Genomic DNA, 17,541 nt, shown 5'->3' with positions numbered 1-17,541 from the left:
TCTAAATTACCGGACCATCTTAGGCCCCTCGACTGCAGGTCAGCCTTCTCTCCTACCACCTTTGCGACACCACAAGTGACCTCGTCAATTCACGCTGTCTACAAAACCTACACAACTTGAAGGAATCTGGTTTTGTTGTTTTGCTTTCAGTTTTCAATTACAGTAAGGACAGGATTTTCAAATTGGAACTGGAGAGATGGTCTGAGAGAAAGGCTGGGAAAAAAGTCCAGCATCAACTTGCTACTTGGATTTTAGTCACCAACAGATCTGAAGGTAACTTGATTACCACAGTGACAACGTGACAGACAGACCCAGAACGGTAGAGGAAAACCCCAAAATAGAACCAAAACATTTGCTCGCCAAGCCAAGGATGTGAGCACCCACAGAAACAATCTGTTCAGGCTCTGGGCTCCTTTAAATAACCAAGTCCAAGACCAGTGACCGTCTTTAGAAAACCTTCCTGATGGCTCAACAACCTGACCTCTGCAGGGCCTGGCAGTTGGCTCCCCAAATCAGCCCGAGTGCCCCAGGCTCTAGACACCAAGTAAAGCAACTGTGGAACTCTGGGTCTATGTAATACCTCACACGGCTGTTACCTGGCTGGTTAGACACAAGAATGCAAGGGTGAGTCATTTTTGCGTGAGAACTCTAAATCCGCACTCTGGCCTGTGTTCCTGAACTTGCTACAAAGTGCTATGTGTCTGGACGAACACTCACACCTGCTCCCCTACCACAAACTCTAGACCTGGAGATGCCACCTCTCTCCCAACCAAAATGCATCTGTTTCTACAACAAGACACTCAGGAAGGATGACCTTGTGGGCCACGTGTTGGCAACCGGTACCTAGGCATCCCACAGCTGGCTTGTTTCAGGTCTCTCAACAACAAGCAGGATTCGTGGTATAACTCTTATGGATAGTCAGATGGCTTCTACTGGAAGAATAAATTAACAACTAATTCCTAAAATAGGTACTAATAATGAAGAAATAATAAAGAAAATAAACAGTCATCTTAATAAAAGCAGCCAATCTGGATGGTTACCTAATTGGGGGGGAAAAAAACACTGTTCTTCATCCAGTCCAACTGACAAGATGGCTTAAAGTAAAATAATCAGCAAAGACAAGGCTGTTGTTTCTATAACTTTAATTTTTACCTTAGCTTTGTTTGAGCAAAATTGCTTTTGTTTGACTTAAGAGGAACCAGCCAACTGAAATTAACAGATAATACGTCTCTTTTCGCAGCCTTGAAGATTTTCTTTTCCCTCATCCACTTTTCATCATGCTTCAGACCAGCGTGGTTTATTTAAACCAAATGTGATTTCACACCATTGGCATCTTGTAGCACAGAGTACATAACAGACTGTGATCAGGGAGTTCTACTCTCAATCTGGAAATGTGGAGTGTTGGGGCTGCATCCTCTTGGCTTCTCACAAAGACCTGCCTGGGCTGGCAGTCTGCAACATCATTAGAGTGGCAGCTGTGCTGTTAGCACCCAAATGCAGCAATCTGTAAATATATGTTTCCATTCAAAGGTTTTGTGTGCAACAGGTGTAATTACAGGAGGTTCTGCAGTCACAGAAGTCTCCTGGGAGAGGTGGCCATGATGACTGATGGTATAAGCTGCCTTATCCATGTTTAGTGATGGCCGGTGGTGGCAGCAACTTTGACTTCCTGGCTAAAGGAGAACCACGGGATTTAGAACTGAAGCCACTTAGAGATAATTTACTGTGATTTCTCACTTTATAAAAGAAAAATTCATCAATGAGGTGAAATGATCATAGGCTCAAGATCACAGGCTTATTGGTGACAGAGCTGGGGACTGAATGGAGGGCTCCTAATTCCAGGTCTAGGCTTTTATCCAGGTCACCATGTTGGGCATGACAGCTCCACCTGAGGGGCCGTGCATGGAGGAAAACACAAAATAATGAGCACCTCCTCCCCCTCCTAAAAGGCCCAACTTCTATGCTACTGGCCCCTAATTTCCCTCCTACATTTTGTAACCTCTCGTTTTTAATGCTATAAATCTGCTTTGATCATTTCTACCATTAGAATACAATAGGAGGATTGAAAAGCTCAGAAAGAACCAGATTTCTAGCATTTTGTTCAGCCACGTTTGTATTCTTCTTTCCTCATTTAGTTTACTGGGAAAGTAAATTTGACAATGAATAATAGTTGCAGACTTTAGTTACAAAGGTAATTTTAAAAAAGCCTTTTACAGGAATGAGACCAGTGAGCCCTGGCCTTGCCATTTCCTCAATTTCATTTTTATTTTCTGGACCTCAGCTTTCTTCTCACCACTGGATTCAGAGTTGTCATCCTGGGCCAAAAAAGTGAGATCCAGTGGAAGGAGATTTAAAACCACAAGGAGAAAGAAGCAAGGTGACCGCTGTGTAGCACCCTCCACCCCACCCCCCCTGCAACCATGATCTTGTGTGTTCTGTGGAATAAGCATCTCTGCTCTCATTTTATAGATGAAGAAACTCACACCAGAGGAAAGTCAACGTCTTCCCAGGTCCCATGGCTGGTTAGCAGGAAACTAATCAGACCCAGATCTTCTGATTCCCAATCTACTGCTACTTGTATTACCCCACAGAGACACAAACACCATTGGTTCTTTTCTATTTTTCTAGAAAGAAGTCCTAAGTAAAACTTACTTTTCCATAGCAACAGCTATATCTTGAAAGCCTTGGGCAGTAATGTTGTTCTTGTCCCATATAACAGTCCTGTTTGGAAACCAAATCACATAAATGATCAGATACTTAAGAATGGAGGAAAAGATTCTCTCTCCCATTGCAGATAAATCTCTTATAGGAAACACTGTCTAGGTATTTTAGTACATTGAGCAAGGAATAGTGTTCAGCTTTGTTTCAAACAAAGCAAGGATGAGCATTTCCCCCAACATTAGATTCCAAAGCCATTCTCTGCTCAAGTACTATGAAAAAAACCATACTTAAAAGCAACAGCACACACATTAACTTACCACTAAGTCACCCAATGCTTTGCTAGCCAGAAAGCCCTATTTCCCTGATATTCTCCCAACATATTCTCCAAACAGCATTCTACTATTCAAGTCTGAGGCTGAAGTTATTTATACAAGAGGCTAAACAGTCTCATGTCCAACAGAAAGAATTCCAGCTACTGAGACTTTTTTCTATTCTAAACAACTAGAGGGACAAAGTGGTCATATTTTCTGACATTTCATCATTGCCCTGACGTGATATGATCAGCAATCCCAGCAACTGAGTTCACTCTGCTGATAAACCTCAGTTACTCTAGGAGGTGGTTTACTTTTTAAATACAAAATCTATTTTGGAAGAAAAGTATGACTTTCCTTTCAGAATGTGAATACTTCAGAAGTATTTTAGGATTCGTCAATTCACCTGACACATGAAATGGCTTTTATTTGTCTGAACGCTCCCAGGCTCACAACCTCTAATTGCTTTCTCTTCCTAACCTCAACGACCTTCTTCACGTACACACTGACCTTCAAAGAAACTGCGGCAGATTTTCGCTTTTGCCTTCAGTTTAGACAGAAGGTGCGGGCTCTGCCTTGCACCGGGAAGCAAGGGAAACAGCCAGAAAAAGCCCTTGAGGAGCAGTGTGAATTATTAACTCTTCCTTCACCAGACTGCTGGGCTAGGGAGCAACTGGGTCTCTCTGAACGATGGATGGTAAACATGGTTACCAGATAACTAGTCCCTAAGAGAAGTGGTTACTGCATAGCTCATCCTTAAGAAAAGCCATGCTTGGGAAGCACTACGGATGAAAACCACCGAACAGAAGAGTTAGCATCCAGTACAAACTTGCCTTTGACACAGTGGACTTCATGGATCCCCTGGGTTTTAGGTCTTTATGTCGCAGGAGTGGGAAGGGAAGATAAGACGCTGGGCTCACAACCAAGTACAGGGAAGCCCCTCGTGTCATTCCTCCAGTCTTCCCAGCTCTGCCCCCAAACCCCTCTGCTGCCCCCTGCCTTTCCGGACACATCAGTCAGCTGCCAATGCTGCTGTGAAATGGGAAACTGCAGTGGTTCTCAGCCGGGTTTACCTCATAGTGGAAATCTTTAAGACAGCAGTTTGAAGGAATGACTGTGTCTAAATTTGGGAACACCCTCCTCCATATTTTGAAAAAAGACTTGAAGCTGCCGCTTCTGCTCCCCAGCTGGTCGCCTGGGAAACTCAGGCCTCACACGAACACAGCCGGCCCCCCAGTGGTTGCTGGGTCAGACCCTCTTCCAGACCTTCCTTTGAACCAGCATCCACTCCTCGGGGCCGAGGGCCCGGCCTGCGTACCTGAGCTTGGTGTTGATCTGCAGCGCTTTGGCCAGCATCTTTGCCCCCATGTCCCCCATGCCATTCCCACTGATGTCCACTGTGGTCAGGGAGGTGTTGCTTCCCAGGGCATTGATGATGATGGTGACCTCGTTCTTGAGTTTCGAGTCAGCCAGGGACAAGGACTGCAGAGGCTGTGGAGGGAACACCAGGCAGCGCTCACACAGTGTTGTCAGAGCTGCTGCCGCTCGCTGGGACCCACTTCACGGAGAACCATCAGGGGAGGGACCCACCGCACAAACACAAAGTGCCTCATTTGGTAACTTCTGGCCAAAAGACACTGATGAATGCGACCTGAAGGTTCTGGACCCTTGGAGTCAAACATGAAGAGCTTGTGTCTTAATGCTGAATATCAGCCACCTCTCTTCTAAGGGAAGCTGTGGAAAGATACCCAGAGTGGCAGGTGCCAGCTCTTTTGAAGTGGAGGATGGGAGGAAAGAAATAAAAATACTACACAGAAACGTCTGCACTTCAGTATGGCAACACTATCCCTTGACCCATTTTATTTCTATGCAAGGTAAAAGGACGTCTTAAAATACTAGTAGAGGAATACTAGTACTAAATTACTAGAAGTAGTAAATGCAAAATAAAACCCAGCCAAGATCAATAATAACTGACATTTATTGAACACTTAACCACTATTTAAGCTTTTTACATATATTTACTCATTTAATCCTCCCAGTAACCCAATACTTAGGTATTATTATATTAGGTATTGTTAGCCCTACTTCTCAAGTAAGAAACAAAAAGGTTAAGTGATTCAACCAAGGTCACACAGAAAGTAGCTGAACAGGAACCGGACAGACTGGTTACAGATTTTGTGTTTTCAACTCCTACACAACATTGCCCTTATTGGCTTATCCTAGATCTTTTTGATTCTCACTCTTAGCTTTGTCTTATAAGATCCAATCAAAAGACACACTTACAATTAAAAAAAAAAAAGGCAAATGTGTGTGACCTTTCCATTACTGTAAGCTGTGTGGTGAACCCAAGCCAATCCACTCACTGTCTATTTAAACCAGAGACTGAAAGCCCGCTGCCTGGAGGCATGTTTTGTTTGGCCTACAGAGTATCTGACAAAGAAAGAAAATAAGAATGGGCTCCCTACTTACACCCAGCTCACACTTGTTTATGTCACTTTCCTAGCCCTGTGGGTGTTTATATTGCAATCCCTGATTACAGCCATAACTGAATTAATGAGGTGGTGCGAATTCCAGGACTTAAGCCAAGGCTGCTCTAAAAGTCAGAACTAAGACTTCTCCGGGGGATTTGGATGTCTTCTGGGTTGCCTGCGGTGGTCTACACTGGCCCAGCCGTATTCAACAATTGTACATGCTAACTCCATGAGCAGTTCGGACATTACAGGAGATGGATGCTGGAACCAGCTTCTAGGATCATCTATGACCAGGTTCCACGGTGGCCAGTGGGACTGGGGTTCTTGAGATGTGCCTAGGTGGTCTGTAGGACCCCCACACAAATCGTGGGGTTTATTCGTGTCCACTTAACCACTGAACATGGACTTCTAATAGAACACCTGTTCCGGGCACATCTGCCAAAAGGCTCAGGAGGCAGAATGAGAGTGTTGACAGTTTCAAGACTCGTATGTCCACAAACTGGCCTTATGCATTTGGTTCTACTTTTCCCGAGTGATTGTCCTTATTGTCCAAATTTGACCATGTTTTCTAAACGTAATACATCTATGGTAAAATCAAAAGGTAATATTATATAAATTAGAATCAAATGTCTTAAGGTTAAATGGCATAGTAAGTGCTAAGTCAATTAAAACCTCAGCCCAAAAGCCTGCATGATCTTAGACTCAGGCAGGTTTAGGGAGGGAGCTTCAATTTTCTTAAGAGTCTACGTTCCAGTAGATAGAAAAAAAAACTAAACGAAAAATGCTTCAGACTCAGGAAACTTCATGTTTTAAATGAAAACATAAGCAATGCTGCTTTAATAAAAAGCTGTAATCGCATCTCCCATCATTTCAATAAGCTCTATTCAACGCCTACAAAAATGACATATTACAGCTTCTTCCTCATACTGGAAAACTGGCAAGTCTCCAAGCTGGAGAGCACCAATTCCAGTACTATATTCAAACCCTAATACACCCCAGCTAACACTTAAAAGTAACAGGCAGAGCCATTAATGCAAACAGAACAGCCGGAATTGCATGCATATTTATAAGGTCATCCCTTCCTGATTTACTGCACTTCCAGGTAACATTACTATTTGAAATCTTACTATTCCTGTTCATAGCTGAACACGCCTAATCTGACAATCTGTCTCCTTGCTACAGGGACTCCCAGGACAAACACATACTGTTGCATTGTTCACAACACAGGTTTGTATGTAATACTTCAGAACAAGAGTCCCTGTCATCTTGGCCCCTCAGTGTTACCGTCCCTCGAATCTGGGAGCAGCAGCCTGACAACCACCGTCTAGAGCTGAAGGCGACACGGGAGCCCGTGCGTCTAGGTTGTCCAAGTGAACATACTGTGCAACATCGGGAGAATAAAGTATTCCACACGCTAAGAATAAACTCTACAGACACAAGGTCAGAATGTAAAAAGCAAAGAGTTTACTTTTTATATGTAGAAACCTTTAAAAAAATAAAACCGAAAAATGAGCCCAATGGCGCCAGTTATGGGTGGAATTTTTAGTCACAAGACTGAACTCCTAATCATTTTAAATAGTTTTGCACATTACTGATTCAGAGGTAGAAAAAAAATAAAAAGAATGTAATTACTTATTGAAAAAGCCACCTACTTTTCTGTGACATGAACATAAAAGGCTTTTCACTGTACATTATTAGCGGCAACTTTTCAAATTTATAACAGAGTTCACATTTTTGTAGCAGACTTTACCATCTGCGAATATGCTTTTAGGTGTACTTTAAATATCAAGATTATCTTTGAGTAAGAGACTTTGAAAATTATAGGAACAGAGTTTGAAGACCCTCGTGTAATAAGCAAAACATGAAATTAAGAAATATATTTTTCATAACATATAAAATTTCCTGAAATATGTGCTAAGGAACAAATATTTGGGAATGATTATTAAATATTTTTTAAATCTGGGCCAGTACTAGGAAATCAAAATCTCAAATACAGCAGGGTGGTATAAAGTCAAATTAAATATGTAAAACAAACTGCATGAATTCTGAAAAGTGTAAATTACGTTCTAATTATGCCTCTAACTTTAATAACCCAGTATAAGAGTACAAAATATGGGGTTTATTAGCAAATGAGGACAAAGAGAAGTGTCTGAATTCATTAAATAATAATGAGTTTCATTTCTAGTCCACAGGTTGGAAATTATATCAACACAATGAAGAGGCAGGACAACAGAATTTTCTCCTGCCCTCCAGGTCAGAGCTCCACAAAGAGATGTGGGCAAGGGTAGGCAAGGAAAAGTACCAGTCTCCATCTCTCCTGACCGCATGGCTTCCTCCAAAAATTTAGCTTACAGTTTTAGTAGAATTTGCTATAACCCTGTGTGAATTCAAAATGGGAAATGATACTTCTTGCTTTTAAAGATTTTTTTTTTTTGATGTGGACCATTTTTAAAGTCTTTATTGAATATGTTACAATATTGCTTCTGTTTTATGTTTTGGTTTTTTGGCCGCGAGGCATGTGGGATCTTAGTTTCCCCCACCAGGGACTGAACCTGCACCCCCTGCACTGGAAGGCAATGTCTGAACCACTGGACCGCCAGGGAAGTCCCGAAATGGTACTTTTTTAAAATGTGACATATCTCACATGATTAATACAGGAAATCACTCTTATAACCTACAAAAGTAGCTATCACCAAACATGAATAATATGAATCTTCATTATACAAATTGATTTGGATTTTAGGAACCATAAAAGCTCTTTGGTGGCTGAATAGGACTAAGATAGGAAAAGGACAAAATCTTAAAGAGCGTCAGTAAAATAGAAGATGTGATGCACCAGGTTTCACTGAAAGGAATTAATGGTAGAATGCTTCTCACTTTGTCCATAAAATATCTTCCTTTATCCTAATGCATTTCTAAGGGCAGCCAAATAGGATATTATGTGAAATGAAATTTCTTTACCCTGAACCGAGTCTTAGCCAGGAACAACTAAAGGGAATTAAAATAGAAGAAGGATTATTAGAGCTCTAGACACAATTTAAGATGGGGGACAACTTTCTTAGTCTCTTGTAATTCTGCATAATTACTAGGTGAAATTCAAATTAGCGACATGATGTTTCTCAACATGATAGAAGGTTATAAAGTCAACTAGAGAGTAAAAATTCACACTTGCAGATTAGTGAATTAGCTGAAGCTAGGAAGTAGTAAGGCTTATTAAAAGATGGGCTTAGGAGTCAATGTGTACGTCTTTTCATCTATTAGTTACAATCTTCCTTTAATTAGTGATAAGCTGAATAAAGTGAAGAGTAGGTAAATTTTAAGTACACTCTAAAACTGTACTAAAGCATAAATATTTATTGCATTTAAAAACAATAACAATAGAAAACGTATACAGAGATAAAATTATCTGAAAGCATATCTGCATTAACCCAGCAGACGTAATTCGTAAGAACAGCAACAAACGGCAGATTTTAGGCAAGAGTGTTAAAAATAATACTCACTGATTCTTCATCTTGAATCATCTGTACTAAGTTGTCCAACACAGGTGTCAGATTTCTAAAGAGATTTTAAAGATGTGGACAGTGGAATCAAATCAAAAGCTTTCAGGAGGCTGGTTATTTTCATCATTGTCATATAAAAAAATGCAAAACTCTTACTTGGATTTCATATTATTAAAATTTTTGCCTAACGCCAGGTGTTGTATGGATCTGTTTTTACTGAGCCACACTATTAAGGTAGATAGGTCAGATTCTAAACCTGGAAAGAATGAGAGTAAATGGAGAATCAACACACATGTGGATAAAGAAATTCTCAGGTGCAGCACAGTTAAACAAAGGTGCAAGGCAGTGGATGACTTTCTGTACTGTCCTGAGAGTCCTGAGATGCTAATCCTTTTTCCCCCAACCCCCCACCAAAGGAACTCTTTGTCCTCTTATTTCACAGGGATAAACTCATTCTCCACAAAGACTTACCTAAATCTCTTATGCAATCAGTGGCTAAATAAAGTCAACAAGGAATGGGGAGGCATGACAGCAGAAAATTTCATCTCTCCCCATCCCTTTGTGAAAGAAGATTCTGACATACTGTTCACTGGGAGGTAACTGCAGTTAAAGTTGTCTATGCAAATTCATACTGCATTCTTGTCTATGCAAGTTCATACGCACATGTTAATGTAACCAGTAGAAATAAAGCTAATGAAACAAGTTTCTGAATAAATAAACAAGACCTCAATTTTATTACCACTAAGCATGCAAAAGGTTGGACTCAGATCTTTATCAATGTATTGATGACAAGTGTTTTTTTTTTTTGGTCTGAATTGTTTTACTGCATAGACTTTTCATTTTTGGCCATGGAAAAATCTTAGTAAGACTTTGGCACAGAATTATTCCATAAATAAACTCTGTTAAATTAAAAGGTCCTCTAGTCAAGAAGTGAAATAACAATTTTATTAAGGTGTCATCTAGATTGGGCTAGAAGATTATTTTCCCTTTACCAACTTGCTTCAAATAACATTTCTATGTCTTTTCTTCTCTGATTTCTGACTTACCATTATCGGAGATGTCTAGGCTAGTGATGTTGTGGATTTCGGCGATGCAGCCTTCTAATACCTGCGCACCTCCAGATCTCAGCTAGAGAAACACAAACCAAACAGGTAAAGTGGTCACTGGAGGGCTAAAGCCAAAAAAAAATGAAAAATAGGAGATATAGTCTCAAACTTAGCACCAAAGAAAAAGTGAAAACTTATCAACTCGAAAAGAGCTATCATCAATGTAAAAAGCTAATCACTAGTCATTATATGGTTTCCCATCTCACGTAAGTCTGAAAATCATTAGAAAAAGAATCAGAAGACAGAGGCCACTCCACATCACCATTGCCAAGATGGTCTCCGTCAACACACAAGAATTTCCTTCATTTCTGACTTTTGGAAAGCTAACAAATCCCTTTTATACATTAGAAACTGCTACTATTTTATTTGATTATTACAGATTTCAAGGTATAACTCTCCACCATGTAGCAGCAAAACAACCAAAGGAGACAGTAAAGACCTATAAAACCCTTTTCATCTTCTCCCATAAAACCAAAAGCATATTTTACAGAGGTCAGAGTATTTTTGTTTTCCGTTCAGCAACTATCTGAGTTCCTACTATGGGTAAAACACTGTGCAGGATGCAGTTTCCCAAGCTGTGGCCCTTTGTTCAGTAAACTTACGATCTAATAAGGGAAAAGAAATTCATTTATTGGGAACCTACTATGTGCCAAGGAACATGGTAGTTTCTCTATTGACTTAAGAAAATTTAAATTTATGTAAAAATTCGATACCAAATTGATAATACTTTCTACTTGTTCAAGTTTTGATGTAAAAATTTAAAGATCCTTATTTCACTATTTTAGATGAAATATGTCTGCGGTACTCTGGACCAAACCCTGCCAATTTCCCTGGCTGCTTACATGTTAAGCAGAATTTTGCTCAGATCTTTGGAATTGCTTTATTCAGGAGTATTTCAGCTGGAGTGTTTATATTCAGTCCTTTCTACTTTTTCAGGTAACAGCAGATCACGGTGAGGTGCCTGATGTGAACTCGACGGGGAGTGTCACACAGAGGCAGACCTCCCCAGGAGGCTGGTCTACACACTTCAGGGGAACCAAGGCCAACCAACTCCACAACTGCAGGGCTACGAATCCAGTGTGTGGAGCTATGGCCATTTTTATTATATTTTTGCCAAAGTACTGGTTTACGATTGGCTGTAAATTTAAAAACAACAACCAGGTTCTTCACAAACAGATTTGAGAAACACTGTTCCAGGTCACAGTTTGTTAATATTTGAAGAAATGAATGTTATATGTAGACTATGTCAACATTAAAACAAGAAATAATTTAGGCAAACACTTCCAAGGAACATAATTTGATTTTCAGAACGTGAAAAAAATTATGCTTTTGAGAAGACAAACATAAGTTTTTACAATTTCATTATTTGCTGTCAGTGATTTCTCTATTGAGAAGTCAAATTTCTACAACAAAATCTCTACTTCTTATTATAATGTATAGTAAAAAATAGTCCATTTGCAAAAATGGAAAATAAAGGTGAGATTTCAGTGCTCCATTCTGTTTATTTTACAAATACTCCTGACTGATACTTGTAGCATATACTAACATTTTCCAATACTAAAAAATGTCAACATATCCTAATTTATTGATTCATAAAGTACTTACACAATGGCCAAGCTAAGGAAAGCCCAAGGAGAAAAAACAAAAAATGTTAAGTAAGCGGAATAAGAACAGAGAAGTAGACGTCTATCAACACACGATGTAAAAAGGCAGAGTCAGAAAAAACACTTCAACTAAAATAAACTCCCAAAACAAAAATCCAAAACTTAAATAAGAAAATAACTGATCTTCAGTCACAAGAACATTCGATTGAACTCACAGGTTATTAGATGCCTAAAATTCCCCCAAAGCTTAAGGCTTTCCCAAAACAGTAAAAGCTTTTCCATTACTGTAAATGAAAATCCTTTTAAACAAATTTGCATAATTAGAGGCTGTGTCTGCATGTATGCATGTAAAACTGGTTTTAAATTACCCTCATTTGGACCCCACACACTAGCATTATTTAAAAAGAATGCAAGATCAAAGAGGAGTAAATGTGCCTGAATCACTCAATACTTTTTGAAATGTTAAAAATAAAATCACATTTCTTTCAAGAGAGAAGTGTGGTCTCGCTCAAGGAAGGTGGAATATTTCAGCTGTTACTCATAGTTCTATAAGTGAATAGTTCTATCTAATACAAAAACATCCATAATGGGTACAGAAACAAGGAAACTAAAATCTAGAGAACTTTTAATAATTCATTTTCCTTCCTCAAGAGCACTTGCCATTTAAAAAGAGGCGGCAAATATTACAGGTTTAAATATAAAATAACCTCCCTATTTATCACTTGTCCTCTATAGGGGTTCCATTTTTAATGAAAAAATAATTTCCATCCTGGGAAATTTTCTCACATGAAACTGAATACCGTAAGATAATCCAAGAACAGAAAATGGTTTGACGTGATCCAGTTCCCAACATATCCTCGCTAGCAGGATTTGATGCCAAAAGGTAATTTAGAACCCAAGAAAGATATATAATACAATTGACCCTTGAACACCTCTGGGGTGAGGGGAGTTGGGGGGGCCAACCCTCCACACAATCAGAAATCCAAGTATAACTTTACAGTTGGCCCTCAGTATCCGTGGTTCCTTCCCCACGTGCAGATTCAACCAACCACGATGTAGTACTATAGGAGGTATTTAGTGAAAAGAAATCCACGTGTAAGTGGACCCATGCAGTTCAAACCCGTGTTATTCAAGGGTCAACTATATATATACTGTCATTTCCAAGAGAATGGAAATACTTGCATTTCCAAATAGTTGCATGAATTATATTGCTTATGTCCATCCTGTGGTGAAACATTTTCCATTTTGCATTCCACACTCAGCCTAATAGGAAAGTGATAGCAAGGGGTACAGCAACGATGATGCTCAACACACACAAGCAAACCCGCCTTCTCACCTCAAAGCTGGCTGAATGACTATCAAATCGAGTGGAATTGTCTGAAAAGTTACTAGTGACTTGCTGCAATGTCCTACTCGTTACAAATTTTAATATCTGATGCTCTTTTTTCTACTCATCATCAAAGCACATTGCAATGAATATGGCATAATGTGCAGGTAAATTTCTCCTTAAAAGAACCAGCTCCCACATCCAGACTGCAACAACTCCTCAGTTATGGCTAGCCTTTACGTCTTCTCTGAAGTATCAGAGATTTTCCTCTCTCACCCGGAAGGAGATTAAGCTTGAAGAATTCAGTCCCAGCACTGACTTATTCTTCCCCTGAAGTATGACTATGAAGTAATAAGATTTCTAAACACAAGCCAGGATGCATACACCCACTGCCTCCTTTCAGGCAGAGGGGTACACGGGGAGAATGCATATGAATGTCAACATCACTATCACCATATATAAAAGAGTTTTGAAACTCTTGTTTTGGAACTAACCTTGAGAACAAGGGAACACACACATTTCTCTGAACATCTGCACAGATGCTAAGTCCTTACGCTTTGAGAGTGAGTTGGGATCAGCCACAGGCCATTCAGAGCCTGGCCGTAGAGGGTAATGCTGTTTTGTGTCCAAAACCAGGTGTGCCTATAAACTGATGAGACTAATTATTCCTGAGAGATTTAAAACAACTTTGAAGGTGATTTTTTTAAAATGGTTTCATAAAGGTAGTTACCCTAGGCTTGGCATTGTGCCAAATGCTATCTCAGCAAACTATTACAGTCGGCCCTCTGTGGAATTTCAGTCCTAGGTTGGTTGAATAAGCAGATGCAAAACCTGCAGATATGGAAGCCAACTGTGTTTATTGTACTCCACTATATTACACGGGGGACTTGCGCATCTGTGCATTTTGATATCTGTCGGAGCTCCCTGAACCCATCCCCAGCAGATACTGAGGGATGACTGTATAATCCCCATTCCACAGGCGAAAAATGAGGGCTGAAAGAAGGGAACCTCTTGGATTCCAAAGTGCCCACCCTTTGTTTGCTATGATACTCTCTTTCCTTCCGTGACTACTTGGAGTCATTTTCTTATTCTTCTCAAAGAAAACTTTTCTGATACTAAAAGACCAAGAAAATTAAATGATAACATAATTAATGTGAAACAGGTAAGTTTTTTCTCTAAGTAGAGAAGTTATCTGTAAATGAAAGGTTAATTTCAGCACTGACTAGCTGAGCCCTCACAGAGCAAAAGATTACAGCCCCAAATTTTGGATTGAAGTTTCTAGATATCAAGGATGTTTGTGTTGTAGGAAAGCAACATGTCACTGCATGACACTTTTTTCTTTAATAGCATGAAGTGTAAATCTCTCTCATTCAAACTGATGAATGTGAAATGCCTCTTTCAGGGCAGTACTGAAGGATAACGCACCAAGAAAGGTAAACGTGAAGAGTGAAGGAATCAGTAAATGGTAAAAACAAAATAATTTGCTTAAGGAAAGTTATTCTAAGTTTCCTGTCTAGACACTTTTAATTCCTGTTTCAAGGTTACAGTCTCTCTCCTCCAAATAAACTCAACCATGATTTTAGATGATGGTCGTTTACTTTCTATGACACCCATATAAACCTAATTTTAATCAGTGGAGAGCAGCTGTTTTATAATAAAATAAGTAATCTATTTATAAATATGAAAAAAATTTTCAACGTATTTCACATTTGTTCTTTGCTTCCATGGTTTGGGTAGACTATTGTACTTAGAGGCATCTGTAGGGGGCACTGAACTCATACAGTGCCCACATCTGAAACTCCCCAGTATTATACAACAGACATTTGACCTTTTAGGTCTGTCGGTCCCTCACCTTGAGTAAGCCACCCCTGTAGAAATGACTTCCCGAGATGATTATGGCATCAGGGTGAAGCTTCTTTCCCCCCAACCCACCACAGGTGGGGGCATTTATCTGATCATCAGTTTCTTTTTATTCATCATTAAGTGATGAATTCTTCCATGGTTTTGACTGGCATGATAATAAGAGTAAAGAAGGCTGTGTCTACTGTGGGTAAATAGAGAATGAACAGAAAAAATTCACATATGCATAATTTTAAACTTCCAAGTTAGTGAACGCTTTTTTCCAAGAGCACTACATAAATTCTGAAGCAATGAATGATTTAAGGAGGAGTTAATACTCTAAGTGCCAAGCATTCTAAACAGAAAATACTGTAACTTCTAGTACCTTTATAGGAAAGAGGTTTACTGTATCATGGAGATGAGCAAAGTGAAACCTAGTTAAACTTGGACATCTAGCTTTAAGAAGAAAAATGTCACAAGACACCTTAGTTTACAAAAATAATTTTGTGTTTCATTAATTTTTATGAGCAGCAATACAATGTGTGACTTAATAAACGTGGTCACCAGTACTGTGCTTCAAGCTGTAAGATGGTGGAACATGGCACTAAGGTAGTATTAACGGGTCCCCATCTCAGCAGTATCATTTTATCATATAATTCATAAATGAATGGCCAAAATGAAGTTGGAATTATCATCACAATAATGGTCAATCCTACCATCAGAATTTGATCTGGATTCCTGCTTTCTTAAGAAAAATTATAAAGGAAAAAGTCTACTAGCATTTGATGGATCCATATGAAACTGCCAATAGTCTGCCATTTTTTTCTTCCATCTGTGTAAAATATTTTTTTTAACATCTTTATTGGAGCATAATTGCTTTACAATGGTGTGTTAGTTTCTGCTTTATAACAAAGTGAATCAGCTATACATATACATATATCCCCATATCTCCTCCCTCTTGCGTCTCCCTCCCACCCTCCCTATCCCACCCCTCTAGGTGGTCACAAAGCACCGAGCTGATCTCCCTGTGCTCTGTGGCTGCTTCCCACTAGCTATCTATTTTACATTTGGTAGTGTATATATGTCCATGCCACTCTCTCATTTCGTCCTAGCTTACCCTTCCCCCTCCCCGTGTCCTCAAGTCCATTCTCTACGTCTGAATCTTTATTCCTGTCCTGCCCCTAGATTCTTCAGAACCTTTTTTTTTTTTTAGATTCCATATATATGTGTTAGCATGTGGCATTTGTTTTTCTCTGACTTACTTCACTCTCTATGACAGACTCTAGGTCCACCCACCTCACTACAAATAACTCAATTTCGTTTATTTTTATGGCTGAGTAATATTCCATTGTATATGTCGATGGACACTCAGGTTGCTTCCATGTCCTGGCTATTGTAAATAGTGCCGCAGTGAACATTGTGGTACATGACTCTTTTTGAATTATGGGTTTCTCAGGGTATATGCCCAGTAGTGGGATTGCTGGGTCATATGGTAGTTCTATATTTAGTTTTTTAAGGAACCTCCATACTGTTCTCCATAGTTGTCTGCCATTTTTGACCCACAAAAATGTCAGTTTTATATGGTTCACCGAATATAACTGTCTCTGAAAGTTATTCTGAATAGGATCACAAAGGAGTTTAAAAAAGAAGCTCTGTGACAATCTAACACAGTGTTCTTTGGGCATATGGTACCTATCAACTTATTTGAGGAGAAAATGTCTAATTGTATGATATTCTAATAATTACTAGTATTAACAACAATCGGGAGAGCATACTTTGATTATGACTCTGCCATTAGTGAGCTGGATTATTTCAGCTTCTTTAGACCTCAGTTTCCTCATCAATAAGCATGAGAATCAGATGATCACTTATGTCCATTCCAGTTTTGATTACAGAATTAAATGAATGATGTTATATTGGTCACAATCATGATCCTTAATCAGGATAGTAAAGCATATGGGTTATTGCTAATTCAGTATTTTGATCTAACAGCAATCAAGGTTATACCAACTTGCTTTTTTAATAGAATAACCCTTTCTATCCTCATTCGTCTTATGCCTTCCCTCATAAGGAATTTTTATTATTGGCATGCCCTTAATATTAAGTGCTGGTAAACAAATAATTAATTCATATTACCAGAGCTAGTTTCTGTTTTACGGTCTGTCTTTATAAATGAAAGAGCATTAATTTGTACATGAAAATTTCACAATGCCAGGTTAGGTTTTTAGGATTTTCCCTTCCCCCCACTCCCCCCAACAAACAAAAAGACTAGTAAATCACACACAGTTGGCGTTCACCCCAGCTCAAAATTAATAAAAAAAATCCTGCACTAACAATTTATATGGCTGATTTCAGACTTGTCAGTTTCTAGAGTTTTCAGAGAGGTAAAGCATTAATCTTCAATATTTAGTGTTGGCTTACTGCTCAGCATTTTGTTAGTGGCTAAAGGAAACACAAAGCAAAGTAAGACACAAATACTGCCTTCCATAAAGCCACAACCCAGCTGGGAAAGCATACAGGAGCCAATTTAATAATTGTGCAAGGCACCACACGTGGTTCAGTGTCCAAATGCATGTCACTGTCATTAAGTACTAGACAATTAGGAAAAAAATAAGACCACAAAGTGCTGAAGCAGTCAGGGAAGAAACGTACAGACAGATAAGCAACAATAGGGAACAACCTGTATAGGTACCGGACGATCTAAGCATCACATTTCAAAGAA

At 39.3% G+C, this 17,541-nt stretch overlaps 1 protein-coding gene across 3 annotated transcripts in view; it reads right to left on the bottom strand.

Moving 5' to 3' along the window:
- The window catches only part of CARMIL1 (capping protein regulator and myosin 1 linker 1), a 319,600-nt gene that overhangs the window by 94,187 nt on the left and 207,872 nt on the right, over positions 1-17,541 (bottom strand). For all 3 annotated transcript variants that reach the window (XM_024751952.1, XM_024751953.1, XM_024751954.1), the window contains exons 18-22: positions 9,990-10,071; positions 9,100-9,199; positions 8,944-8,998; positions 4,291-4,463; positions 2,653-2,721 (exon numbers count right to left, since the gene is read on the bottom strand). In XM_024751952.1, the coding sequence (XP_024607720.1) occupies positions 2,653-2,721; positions 4,291-4,463; positions 8,944-8,998; positions 9,100-9,199; positions 9,990-10,071 (479 nt within the window). The remainder of the gene's footprint in view (positions 1-2,652; positions 2,722-4,290; positions 4,464-8,943; positions 8,999-9,099; positions 9,200-9,989; positions 10,072-17,541) is intronic.

Source organism: Neophocaena asiaeorientalis, unplaced genomic scaffold (assembly GCF_003031525.2).
Source record: "Neophocaena asiaeorientalis asiaeorientalis breed wild unplaced genomic scaffold, Neophocaena_asiaeorientalis_V1.1 scaffold165, whole genome shotgun sequence".
Taxonomy (NCBI): domain Eukaryota; kingdom Metazoa; phylum Chordata; class Mammalia; order Artiodactyla; family Phocoenidae; genus Neophocaena; species Neophocaena asiaeorientalis.
The sequence above is the reverse complement of the archived record's forward strand: the minus strand, read 5'-3'. Positions and strand labels throughout refer to the sequence as shown.